Below are 12624 nucleotides of genomic sequence, written 5' to 3' on the forward strand. Positions count from 1 at the left end.
TATACTACTGTATAGCACAAACAATATTTTTATATGATATCAATTTATACTGTTGTGATATTATTATTTATAACACAATTTTTAAAATATAAGATGGAAAACGCGATCACAGGATGGAAGCGTTATATGCTTGTACAACCATCTATGATGATTCTAATAACTGCTCAAGCAATATCAAGTAATTTTGATATATTTTATATATCGTTTGAATGTTAATTAGATTATATCATGTCATGTATAAATATCATGTACAAGATATTTAACATATATAAGAAGATATCAAACCATTATTCCTTTGCATACATTTTCATTTCATGTGTAAAATAAATATTTGTATGAAATTTAATTGTAATTTATTAGCTTATTAATATATTTAAATGAGTAAGCTATAAAGTGAATTGTAATTGACATAACTTTGATTTGAATTGTAGGTAATATTTTAACAGATTTAGTAATGTATCGTACTTGTAGTATAACATTAAATATAAATAAAACGGAATGTTTACTATTACATGAAAATAGTAGTTCTGCGGAGGCTTTGAAAATAGATGCTCAGGTGCAACCCAAAGCCAGCTTAATTTTAATGACAAAATCAATTATTGAAAGTGTCATACCTGCTTTTTTATCTTTGTTTTTGGGACCATGGAGTGACATTTATGGAAGAAAGTCTATCATGTTGCCTGGCTATGTCGGTTAGTATTATGTGCTTTATAAAATAGACATATATTCAATGTGTGATTTATGTCATAGGCACATCATTAATGTACCTATTTCTTTCCTTCATGAGTGTTTGGGATGTCAATCCATGGTTTTTATTAATTGCATATATTCCATATGCATGTTGTGGAGGATTTGGCATAATTTTATTAGGTACTATATGTTATCTCACTGATATATCAAATGAACAAGAAAGAGGCTGGCAATTAGCTTGGATGGAAGCTTTGATATCTGTTGGTATTTTGACTGGTATATTAACAGGTCCTGTTATCTTTCGAGCATATGGATATACAGTTGTATTTGCTATTGCTACTATATGTTGTATTGTAGCAGGATTGCATATTTTTTTTTTAGTTCCTGAGACTATATGCAGCACAAATTCAGTATGTATTTTGTAATGTCTTGTATATATGCTGTTGTTATTAATATCTTTTTAATGTTTGTAGATAACTGTAAAAAGTTTGTTCGATATACATTTGGTTAGGAAACTTATAAGTACATGTACAAAAAAACGTAATGGTTTTGATCGATATATAGTTTGGTGTTGTATAGCTTGCATTATTTTAATGGTTATTGCTTTACAAGGAGATATGACCATTGGTTTTTTATTTGCAACTGCCAGACTTGGTTGGGATGTAAATAAATATTCTATTTATTTAGCTACAAATATTATATTTTCAATTCTTGGTATAATATTTGGAGTAAAACTTTTTGTAACATATGGAGGTATAAAATAAAATTTGTATGTACATCAAATATTTTTAGAAAGTTTCGTAAATAAAATGTTTGAGTAGAGAAATATTTTCATAGGACTTTCTGAAGAAGTGACAGCTATATTGTCATTATTGTCTTCTTTGAGTGGTTGTCTAGTACACAGTTTTACATTGAAATCTTGGCATATGTACCTGTCTGCAGTTGTAGGAATGTTTGGTGGCATCACTAGTCCTATGATCCGTGCTATAATATCCAAGTCAGTGCCATCAGAGGATACTGGTAAATATTGTTAAATAAGAAAGAAAGTATAAGTTTTCAGTATGAGATTGTGAGAATAATATTTACAAAATTCTGTAGGTAAAATATTTTCCATGACAGTATCTATTGAAACATTAACTCCATTGGTGGCAGCTCCTTTGTACAATTTGATTTATTTACATTTTATGCCACCCATATATCCACTGCCAGTTTGGTTAGTTTCTGTAGGAATTTATGTTATTGTGATACTTATTTTAATAAACATACAAATTCAAAATGCAAGAGCTGACTCTGTAAGATATGCATCATTGAGACAAAATAATGAATTATTATCCTAAACTTCGATAAAAGATATTTATTCTAAAGAATTGTTACAGTAACCATACGGTTATAATGGGAGAACTTAGTATCTTCCAGTACAAACATTTTATAATATTAGTTTGTATATATATATATATAGCATATTATTTGTATGTTTTTATAATGTAACAACAATATCAAATAAAGTGTAAATCATTTGAAGTAACCCTGTAAACAGTTTATTAAAATATTCATTTGTTCGCTTTGTGAAATTTAGAAATGATAAGTGGATACAAATAAATTGTATTAATAAATTTATATAATTTATAACTCGTCATAATAATCAACGTGATCACCGGATTTATACTTTTGTTCTTTAAGAACCGTTAAAAGACGATTAACTGTTTGTTCACAAGTCAGAACAGTTTTCTTTGTTAACATATCATTGAACTGTGTTTTAGTTTGCTTGTCAGCAACTTCATTGCAAATTTCATAGTACATATCAGTTTCAACTGGTCCTGGTGAATAATTTAAGACGTTGATTTCTGGATTTTCTAATGCAAACACCTGCACAATACATAAATTAAAAAAATATAGAATAAAAATTATATAAATCATTTATACTAATATAAAATATTACTTTAAAGATCATTTCCCGTGCTGCTTTTCCTGAACAGTAGTAAGCTAAGCATTTCCCTGGTTGTATACCAAACAATGATGTAATATTTATAACCAGTTTTTCCGTATTTGTATTTTCATTGAATATTTGCATAATTACTCCATTTAATATAGCAGGAATAAAAACATTTAAGTCATAATAATTATGCCAGACATTAATGTCAGTCAGATCATTTATATATTGATTCACACATCCCATCGTACCAACATTGTGTATCACAACTACTCGATCAAATTGATTTAAAACCTGATTTTTTAAAGATTGCATTACAATATCTAAAAAATATATATTTATAATATATGTACAATTTATCTTATGTATAAAGTATATGTATAAAATGTATGTATTTACCATGTAATTTTTCTTTTGTTCCTAAAGCTAAATCAACACTAACAGTGTCAACAGATATACCTGTAGGAATATTTTTTGCTGTTTCTTTCAAAGCATTCAGATTTGTTGCTAATAAAAGTACATGTGAACCTTTCTCTAGGATCGAACCAACAGATATTGCAAGTTGTTTTCCAATTCCACGGCTTGCACCAGTGATTACTAAAAATACCTTTCCTGATAACACTTTGATCGACATTTTTTTAAAGCCTTAGTTCTGTTTTATTCTTTCCTCTAGTAATTTGCAACTTATTTACTTTTTTAATGTCTCTGTAGCAATTTCTTCTTGTTGTGCAGATTCACTAACAACTTGTAGAACATCTGCTTTTAAGAGATGAACTAATTCGCTAGCAGTTAATGCCTAAAATAAATATTACAAATGTCAAATATAACAATATAATTAATAATAAATACATTTTTAACAATAAATATAAATTATTTATATTTTTTATAATTACCTGTAAATGAGGTGCTATATGTCTTATTAAAGGATTTGATGCAAATTCAATTTCTTCTTCAGTTTCAAGCTTACACCCAGAAGTTATTAAACGTGCAATGGAATCTTCCTTTGCTTCAAATAAAGATGTTACAAGATCTTTCTTTGATGTGCCTTTTTGAAGACTTTTAAGTCTGGAATCTATAATATAATTTTACAGTTTCAAGGCGATAAATTAGAAATAAAATAAGATAGGGATAAGAAATTAATATATCTTTAAAATAAAAGATTTTAATATGGGATTAGAAATTACAATATGTTACATAACATGTATAATTATACAAATAAAAAAATAGAAAGTAATAGATTTTTATAACTTACAAAGTTTTTCCAAATATTCCTCTGAATCGGCTAACTTGATATGTTGCGTTTGATTTTCTACAAAAGAATCTTCGAAACAATTTTTACATTTATCATTACTGGATGCTGGAACATCTGTTCCACTCCATGGATCATTAATATCTGTCTTCATCTTTTCCGTAACGAACAGATTTTCATAAATAATTGAACAGAATTCAATAGAATTTACTTATTTTGTTTTGTATAGAACTAACAAATATCTACTTTTCCTGATTTACGATGGTATCTAGGCTATTCTAGGTTACTTAATCGTGTAAATAAGTTACATATATTTATTTTCACTGACATCTAGTAATCAATAAAGTGTCTATATATTATTATCATCAGAATGTTTTTTCAAATATAACTCTATTAATTTTTAAAATATTATTTTCTTCGCAAATAGATCTGGAAAAATTTTTGATTGACATAATAATATTTTAGAGTTCTATTTATTAACATGAATATTTGAAATAGCTTTTCATTTTCGTAATTAAATTTACGAATTATATTACTTAATGAAGATGTGCAAAGATAAAATTTTAGTTTGAAAATTATGTAATTACGAGTTATTGATAAAATTATGATTTTTAAATTTGGTCCGAAAATTGAAAGTTGAAATATTTTCAAATTAAAAATTTCTAAATGTGAAAAAACTATAAGTATTATAAAAATATAAAATTACTTAGAGGTTTGGAAATACTCTCATTCATAGTTCTGATACATTCTGAGATAATCATTTATAGGAATAGTATCACAACCTTTGTTCTTTCACATATCACTATTATTAAATATTTTACAATAAATGAATTACAATTTTTTATGTGAGTAATTTATTATTGATGTACAAATATATAATAAAGAACACTCAACACAAATTTTATATGATCAAAAAGCATAGATTGACATAGAAAAATGTTTACAAAAATATTATTTACTTTATTATATAGTATAAGCAATTAGTAATACTATTTATTACAACATTGAGATATTTCAGTCTAAAATAATTTGTCTATATGTATGTGTATAACATATATATTATTCCATAATAAATACCATGTTCTTGTGGAAGTCATGACAAAATGATATGATTTTATATACATTAATCCATATAATATTTATGAATAGGCTTAAGTACTTTTCTTTTTTCATTTATAATAAACATTATGATACAAAAATGTGTTTATTATTAGGCTGTCTAATAAATATTTTTAAAACATTTTAAAAGCATCAAAAAATATTGAATTACAAATATAACACTGCAACTAAAAGAGTTTCATAGATATAAAATCAAAATAAAAAATGTAAAAATATTAATTTAAATAATTATAATTGCAAATACTTTTCGGTACGTTTTAAGAACTGATACCTATTATACCTTATTTTTCTAGTAATGTATTAAAATGGATATTGTACAGATTTCTTAGTAGCAAGAAATTACATAAAAAGATAATATGCATATTATATTTACATACAGACATTAATTGTATGTATACATTATTTTCTTCTTATTTAAAGCATATATTCAATTTATAACGTTAATATCAAAGATCCAGGAACATTGATTCTGTAAGAAGCAGCATAAGTAAAGCTTGAAACTTAATTAAGACAATTAGTTCCATGTTCCATATGCTTTAAAAATATTGTGTACAGAGTTTGTCAAACTATATAGTTACAGGCGTTTCAAATTTACTCATTTGTAAAATATATAAATTAAGTGTCGTTTAAAATAAAAAACTGGAGGTTCACCTTTATACTTGCCTAAGATAAATTATTTTAAAATACATCACTTTGAGCAAAAATTATGGTATGTTCAATTTTGAACGTTAAAAATATTAAAACTGAAGAAAGAGTAGAAATCACAATAGGCAGAAAAATTCAAGATGTCATTACAGTATTTGATTGTAAGAATGTTATATTAATTTTAAAGAAATAACGTTATGAAAGTATTTTTCTAACAATAATTAATTTAAATATTTTCTCACATATTATTTAAAGATATTTATAAAATCATGTTTTAATACTTTTCCTCCCTACAATTAGTAGAAGATACAAAACTTAAATATGTTGAAACTCTCAACTAGGGAAGTTTCTGAAATATTTATACAAATTATAAATGACGATACTGTAAATATAAACATTATGCTTTTACCTTTAGGTTAGTCTTTATTCTTTCTCTCTTTTTAATTCTTTTATTATTCTAATTTTACTGTTTCTCAAAAGTAATGATTAGAATTGAAAAATCTAGATAATATTTGCATTTATTGAACATAAATTTACTTCAAATTTAATTCAACTAATTTATGATATAATTTAGAAGTGGATTAAGACTTTTCAACAGTCTTGTACCTTCTTATGTTTTATGTATAAAAATGATAGAATTTGACAAAATTTAAATTTTATAATCACAGCGCTCACTAACATGTTCAATATTATTTTTTAATATTTCACAGGAAGGTTTTGAATATTAGTTCAGTATTATGCTTCACATATATAGAAAGAACTTGCTTGTAAATAGATAAATTGTTTACGAAGTATATATATCATAATAAAAATGTGTTTTTAAATAATTAATTTGATTTATATGCATAATAACAATGTAATATTACAGTTTCAATGTGACGTACGTATCATGATGTATTAATGATGTAAATGAAATTTGTAACTCTTTACATTCTATCATTTCAAGTAAAAATTTTCGAATAATATATAATATTCATTAACATATTGTTTTCTAATAAATAACATAGTTTGATTGTAATGTAAGAATGTAAAGAGTTGATATTTGGAAAAACTGTATCAGGATTCCTATTTTATAGAATCCTTGCAGCATGAAAAGCTGTTTAAAATGTTAAATATAGTGCATACTATATAATAATAATAATAATATAACGCGGCAATGATTTTTTTTTAAATTCTAAAATTAATGATCCTATCAATAAAGGAAAAATCACAATAGGCAAGTAGCCAATTACTTGCTAGTAACAAAAATACGATTAATGTTATAATAAATTATGCCATATCTGGCTTCAGGAATTTTATGAATGGCGTACGGCTTAGTTATCAGAATATAAATTTTATATTTGTACAAGAAAATAGAAAACTGTGTTTTATATATTTTAGAAAATACACAAGATTTAACTAATGAAAAAAATAGAATGTATATATAGAATTATTAACCCCTTAACCTACAACGTCGAGCTGGGCTTGTGGTACGTTTTTCGCGCCAAACATAAGAAACACGAGTTAGACTTGTCGAACATGTTTTTTTCTTGGCCGCATTCGGACGTGCAGATATATTTTCTTGAAAAATATTAGAGAGATACCTTTAAGTTGAATCTTGTTCAATGATCAATTGGTAGTAATCATTTATCAAATATCTTGCAACATAAAATTAGTTATACCTTGTATAACTTCGAACGCTCAGTCAGACCATAAGATAGCTCGACGTCTGACCGATCCTGCCGATGATTATGGCATGCGCTGTTGGAACTTAAATCGGAAGGCAAGGGGTTAACCAATTCAAAAAACTATTACTCAAGTACAGTCTGTTGAAATTTTAGAAAAATAATCTAATATTAATCTCAGTTTGGCAATAACACATAGAAAGTTTGCATATTTTTTAAGTAAAATCGTAGAATTATATTGCCGAGGTATATATAGAAATTAAAAAATTCTGATAACAAAGTAGTCGCACTTGATCACAGAGAATACTCTAGAGAGTCTAATTAATCAATATTTATGCACCACTAGAAGATCTTTTGCAACAACATAACCATCTGCGCCATAATGGTAAGGGTTTCCTACGTCTATATAATAAACTAGTACCACCTCTTCTTGTGTTAAGAGCACTAACTATTGCTTGGTCAAATGCTTCTTTAAGATCATGTTGAGTTAATGCAGATGTTTCCACGTAACTTACAGCTCCAACTTTTTGTGCTAATTGATGACCCTGTGTACTTGTAATTGGTGTTTGACCATATCTTGCTAATTGTAACATAAGATGTACATCTGATCTTAAATCACTCTTTGTGCCTACCTAAAATTATTATTGTTTCCATTTAAAGTATCTCTATATGCCCATCAAACTTGTAAACATTTCATATTAAAAATAAATACTTCTATTACAAATTTCATTACCAAAATGATTGGTGCATTAGGGCAATATTTTCGTACTTCATTTACCCATCGAGAAGTTACACTATGATAAGAAGAGGGGCATACAACACTGAAGCAGACTAGGAATACATCTGTTTCTGGATAACATAATGACCTTAGAGGATCAAAGTCATCTTGACCTGCTGTATCACATAGCTGAACATTTACTGGTTGACCATCGACATTAACAATCACTGTAACAAATTAAGACATTTGCATGTTTAATATATGTATATAAAACATATATTTTACATACTTATAATTATAACAAAACAAATTCAGATAATTACCCGGATTTTTATGAATGACACGTTAAAAAACACACTCACCGTCTTTTTATTACTTTAAATCAAACTTGTCACTATCCGAAATAGAACTTACCAGTGTCATTAGATTTTTAACTAACCATTATAATTATCGAAAGCAGTAGGTACATATTCTCCTGGGAAACCGTTTGTTGAATAAGAGACAACCAGACTGGTTTTCCCAACGGCACCATCGCCTACTAAAACAACTTTGATTCTTCTGTCAAGTGGAATACCACTGTGTTCCGTGCTACTACCATTCGAATTCTGATTCTGTGTCGAGCAAGTTGTACGCTTTGCTTGCAGTTGCATCATCTGTCCATTCTTTAGGAGGGGTTTAGTCCAATTCGTATGCGACGACGGCGGCATTATTTCGCTTTTCACTTTGCTGCAGCCACGAGCTATCATGCATGTACTTCCGAAAAATGTTTTGCATATATAACCTCTATCTAGCGATACAAAAGCGATGCAGTTATTGCATCTATCACAAGTTTTTTTCCCGAATCGTCATTTCTCTCTTATCCACGCTGACACTATACTCGTGGCCTTTAAGATCACGAATCAAGTTTCCGATAAGGAGCACTTCGATACACCCTGTCAAGTATTGTATGTATCGCTCTCGAAAACAATGGGAGAACGTACACCGTCCAGGAAAGATAAAAAAAGAAAAAGGAACTGATCCACCTGCCGCGACGCGGAGCCACCTGTTATTACGCTTTTCTTGTGATGATTACAACCGGTGGCACAGGTACGCTTCAAGATTGTAGAAAATTGCTTCTACCTTGATTTTTTCGCCTCTGTTTTCGACCAACATTTTACATAGTTTTATTTCTCTGGACATTAGGATTGTAGATCTTTATGCATTTATGGGAAATTTGAAAGCTCAATTGTGTATATAATACATAAAAATACATACAACATAAAATACTCAAAATATATCTTACTTATTACAATGTTTATTAAGTTAAACGATTGCCTTCATACAAATATGAATTTGCGTAAATATCTGCAATCTATGTATGACTAATTAATTATACCAGACCATATCCTGATTAAAGTTATATAATTCAAATTATATCTTGTGGTATATGAAAAAAATAATTTTGGAGCGATTTTTGGTAGCATATAATTGTAACTGAAAGGTAAAGCAATATGCAAGAAAAGACGTATAACTTGACGAATAATAATATGTAAATGCTTTAATGTAAATTGTGTAATAAAGATGAAAAAGATTATTGCGTATCTTTGACTATAGGATATAAGAAATGTTTTTATGACATTAGGGATTTAAAATTTTTTAAAGATATTAAGGTATAAATTAGCGGAATAAAATAAAGTAAAATGTATAAGTTTATGTCCATGCCCAACAAAATATTTTTTAACTATATAAAATAATAATCGTATTACAAAATATATATTATGAACGTGTTACATATAGTGTACAGTTTAATTGAGTAAAGTCTCATTACAGACGATTTCTGTGGTTTCATTAGGTTTCAGCACTGATATAATATCAGTAAGTTTCATGCATTTAAATAAAATAAGAATAAAAGAATATAATTTTAATATCAAACTGCTAGATGGCGTTTTATATACGAACAGTATTGTTCGTACAAGTTTGTAGTTAAGAAAATCTTTTGTTCTAATCTATTTTCTTTATCTCGAGTTTTTATAATAATCATTCTCAAGCTACAACTGTTTCTGTAGATGAGTACTTAATGTACGTATGTATAAAAATGTCAAATAAGATATTTCTTGTAAGTTTTTGATATTGCAAATGTATATTTCAGCAGGATTAATGTATAAATTTAATTAAAATAAAGATATGTTAAAAATTTTTGAGTATATATGTCTGAATTGTGTTATTTATAAATATATGTTTTTGTAGAAATTTGTATATAATTCAAGCTAACCTAAGAGTATAAGGAGAATATAAGAAAGTTTATATACCTCTATGTAATAAAATTTATTTTCAAGATGAATCTTTATAAGATTTATCACGTAATTCAAGATATGAGGTTTGTAGTCCTTAAGTCTTATTATTGCTTTAATAAAATTATTTATCTAATGTTGTTAACATATTTTAGCAAAAACTCTTGTAAATGTTGTATGAATATATATACAAAAAGTAATTCCAAAATTTTAATAAATCAAAGATTGTCAAAGACATATACTTCAAATATAAGTACTAGTCGATATAAAGATAATTCTTGGTACTTATTTATAAAGCAACGAAAATGGATTGTTCCTTTTGGAATGGGAGTAACATTGTTAACAGCATTACAGTGGAGACATTTGAAAAAACATCCATATACAACTGAGGACAGTAATGTGTACGACCCAATCAATGTTTTTGTGGTATAAATTTTTATTACAATAGCAGCATGATGTATTACATTTCAATTGAACAAAATTTGAGGAAATTAAGGACTATATATGAACAAGAAAGTTCTGTAGTTAAAATTAAATATTTACAGATAAAATGTTATTATTTCTTGCCATTTCGAGTAATAAGTCGAATATGGGGTTGGATTGCTAGTTTGGAACTTCCAGTTAGTTTAAGACCCACCTTATATGGATTTTATGCGAAAACTTTTGATGCTAATTTAGATGAAATTGATATAGAGTTATCAGATTTTCCAAGTCTTGTTGACTTTTTTGTTAGACCACTCAAATATGATGCAAGACCTATTGATCAAACTACAAATATAGTATGTATATATTTTTTTACATCAAATTAAGTAAGTCATTTAAATAGAGTAATAAAATGTTATATGTAAATTTATTATAGGTTTCACCTGCTGATGGAAAAGTTTTGTATTTTGGACCAGTAACTTCATGTTGTGTACAACAAGTAAAGGGTGTTACTTATAATCTTAGACATTTTTTAGGTGATATAAATACATTTCATTCTGAATGGTCTAAATTTACTAAAGAAGAAGATGATATTTATATAAAATCTCTTTTAAAAAATCCAACAAATCAGCTCTATCAACTAACAGTTTATCTTGCTCCAGGAGATTATCACAGATTTCATAGTCCAACTGACTGGGAAATAGAATTTCGTAAACACTTTCAAGGTTTATTGTTTTTTTATATTTCAAAATTTAACTTTAGTTTACGTGAATTAAAATTGGGAAGATATTTTTCTTCATTTCAGGGAAGCTTTTAAGCGTTAATCCTAAAATAGCCCAATATCTACCAGACTTATTTTCATTAAATGAACGTGTAGTGTATATTGGTAAATGGGCTGGTGGTTTTATGGCTTATAGTGCAGTTGGAGCGACAAATGTAGGTTCTATAAAAGTTTACTGTGATAAAGATTTACATACAAACGCTCTTAAGTGGCCTGAAGCAAAACGATGGAAAGATGCTAGTTTAGGCTGTACACGTTTAAGTAAAGGAGAATTATTTGGTGAATTTAGAATGGGATCTACTATTGTGTTATTATTCGAGGCTCCAAAAGATTTCAAATTTTGTGTAGAAGTGGGACAAACAATTAAAGTGGGGCAAGCTTTGAGCGTGTATACTCCTGAAATTGAAGAAAAACAATATGAACATTCATTATGACAATTAATAACGCGCGTAGCGCTTGACTGGAAATATATTTGGAGAGTAGATACATAAATTCTAGAAATTAATTTACTGATATGGAAAAAAATGACTTTTTATGATATTATTGTTATCTCAAATAGACTTCAGTGCAAATGATTCTGAAAGAAAATATAATGAGTATTTTATATATTGCACAGTTTGTTAAAAATTTAAATTTTATGAGCCTTTAATAAATTCATAAACAAATTGTAACATAACTAATAATCATTCATAGTTGCCATTTAATATTTGGAGAAATTTAATTTTTATCAGTGTTGTGTATATGTATAAACATTTTAATAACAGTTCCTTGTATTTTTAAAGTATTAATACATTTAATGTAATATCATCTATTATATGATCATTTATTTTGTAAAACATTACATTCAATGATCATATTTGCAACTTCATAATATACAGTCCTTTATGTACTATTTTTAATTTTGTAATTGTTGTAAGGATGATTTTTCAAGTGAAACTAATATTGTAAACATAAGAAATTGTCGCAGTTGTACATTGTATTATAAAGATGGAAGCAACTGTAGATGTTTTTTTAACATCTTTATATCATTTATATTTTTTAAAAAATAATGTCAAACTCATAACATTGGGGAAATAAAAATATTTAAAAAATATTACATTATAATTATTTAATGACCTATACTCTTATCCACATA

At 27.0% G+C, this 12624-nt stretch overlaps 5 protein-coding genes across 7 annotated transcripts; 2 read left to right on the plus strand and 3 right to left on the minus strand.

The window, feature by feature from the left end:
- The first annotated feature begins 33 nt into the window (after window positions 1–33).
- Window positions 34–2211, plus strand: LOC122573874 (tetracycline resistance protein, class B-like). Its single transcript, XM_043740801.1, has 6 exons — window positions 34–178; window positions 432–692; window positions 751–1100; window positions 1164–1443; window positions 1528–1710; window positions 1789–2211. The coding sequence occupies exons 1-6, from the start codon at window positions 34–36 to the stop codon at window positions 2025–2027; spliced, it is 1458 nt and encodes a 485-aa protein (XP_043596736.1). The 3' UTR covers window positions 2028–2211.
- LOC122573879 (sepiapterin reductase) lies at window positions 2030–3254 on the minus strand. The gene is made up of 3 exons (XM_043740816.1): window positions 3020–3254; window positions 2630–2943; window positions 2030–2556 (listed from the first exon to the last, which is right to left on the minus strand). The coding sequence occupies exons 1-3, from the start codon at window positions 3252–3254 to the stop codon at window positions 2314–2316; spliced, it is 792 nt and encodes a 263-aa protein (XP_043596751.1). The 3' UTR covers window positions 2030–2313.
- Window positions 3255–3274: 20 nt separating this feature from the next.
- On the minus strand, window positions 3275–4195 carry LOC122573880. The gene is made up of 3 exons (XM_043740817.1): window positions 3873–4195; window positions 3514–3692; window positions 3275–3416 (listed from the first exon to the last, which is right to left on the minus strand). The coding sequence occupies exons 1-3, from the start codon at window positions 4021–4023 to the stop codon at window positions 3309–3311; spliced, it is 438 nt and encodes a 145-aa protein (XP_043596752.1). The 5' UTR covers window positions 4024–4195; the 3' UTR covers window positions 3275–3308.
- Window positions 4196–5332: 1137 nt separating this feature from the next.
- LOC122573459 (ras-related C3 botulinum toxin substrate 1-like) lies at window positions 5333–9002 on the minus strand. The gene is made up of 3 exons (XM_043739840.1): window positions 8455–9002; window positions 8031–8242; window positions 5333–7929 (listed from the first exon to the last, which is right to left on the minus strand). The coding sequence occupies exons 1-3, from the start codon at window positions 8759–8761 to the stop codon at window positions 7630–7632; spliced, it is 819 nt and encodes a 272-aa protein (XP_043595775.1). The 5' UTR covers window positions 8762–9002; the 3' UTR covers window positions 5333–7629.
- Window positions 9003–9823: 821 nt separating this feature from the next.
- Window positions 9824–12217, plus strand: LOC122573458 (phosphatidylserine decarboxylase proenzyme, mitochondrial). 3 transcript variants are annotated; one of them, XM_043739839.1, is made up of 6 exons: window positions 9824–9869; window positions 10242–10371; window positions 10441–10711; window positions 10831–11064; window positions 11145–11433; window positions 11514–12217. In XM_043739839.1, the coding sequence occupies exons 2-6, from the start codon at window positions 10331–10333 to the stop codon at window positions 11921–11923; spliced, it is 1245 nt and encodes a 414-aa protein (XP_043595774.1). In that variant the 5' UTR covers window positions 9824–9869; window positions 10242–10330; the 3' UTR covers window positions 11924–12217. The 3 variants fall into 3 exon arrangements, with proteins under 3 accessions (XP_043595774.1, XP_043595773.1, XP_043595772.1); XM_043739838.1 differs by lacking the exon at window positions 9824–9869 and adding an exon at window positions 9896–10110; XM_043739837.1 differs by lacking the exon at window positions 9824–9869 and adding an exon at window positions 9896–10073 and having other exon boundaries at window positions 11514–12216.
- Window positions 12218–12624: the final 407 nt, after the last annotated feature.

Source organism: Bombus pyrosoma, linkage group LG12, assembly GCF_014825855.1.
Source record: "Bombus pyrosoma isolate SC7728 linkage group LG12, ASM1482585v1, whole genome shotgun sequence".
In the NCBI taxonomy this organism is placed as follows: Eukaryota; Metazoa; Arthropoda; class Insecta; order Hymenoptera; family Apidae; genus Bombus; species Bombus pyrosoma.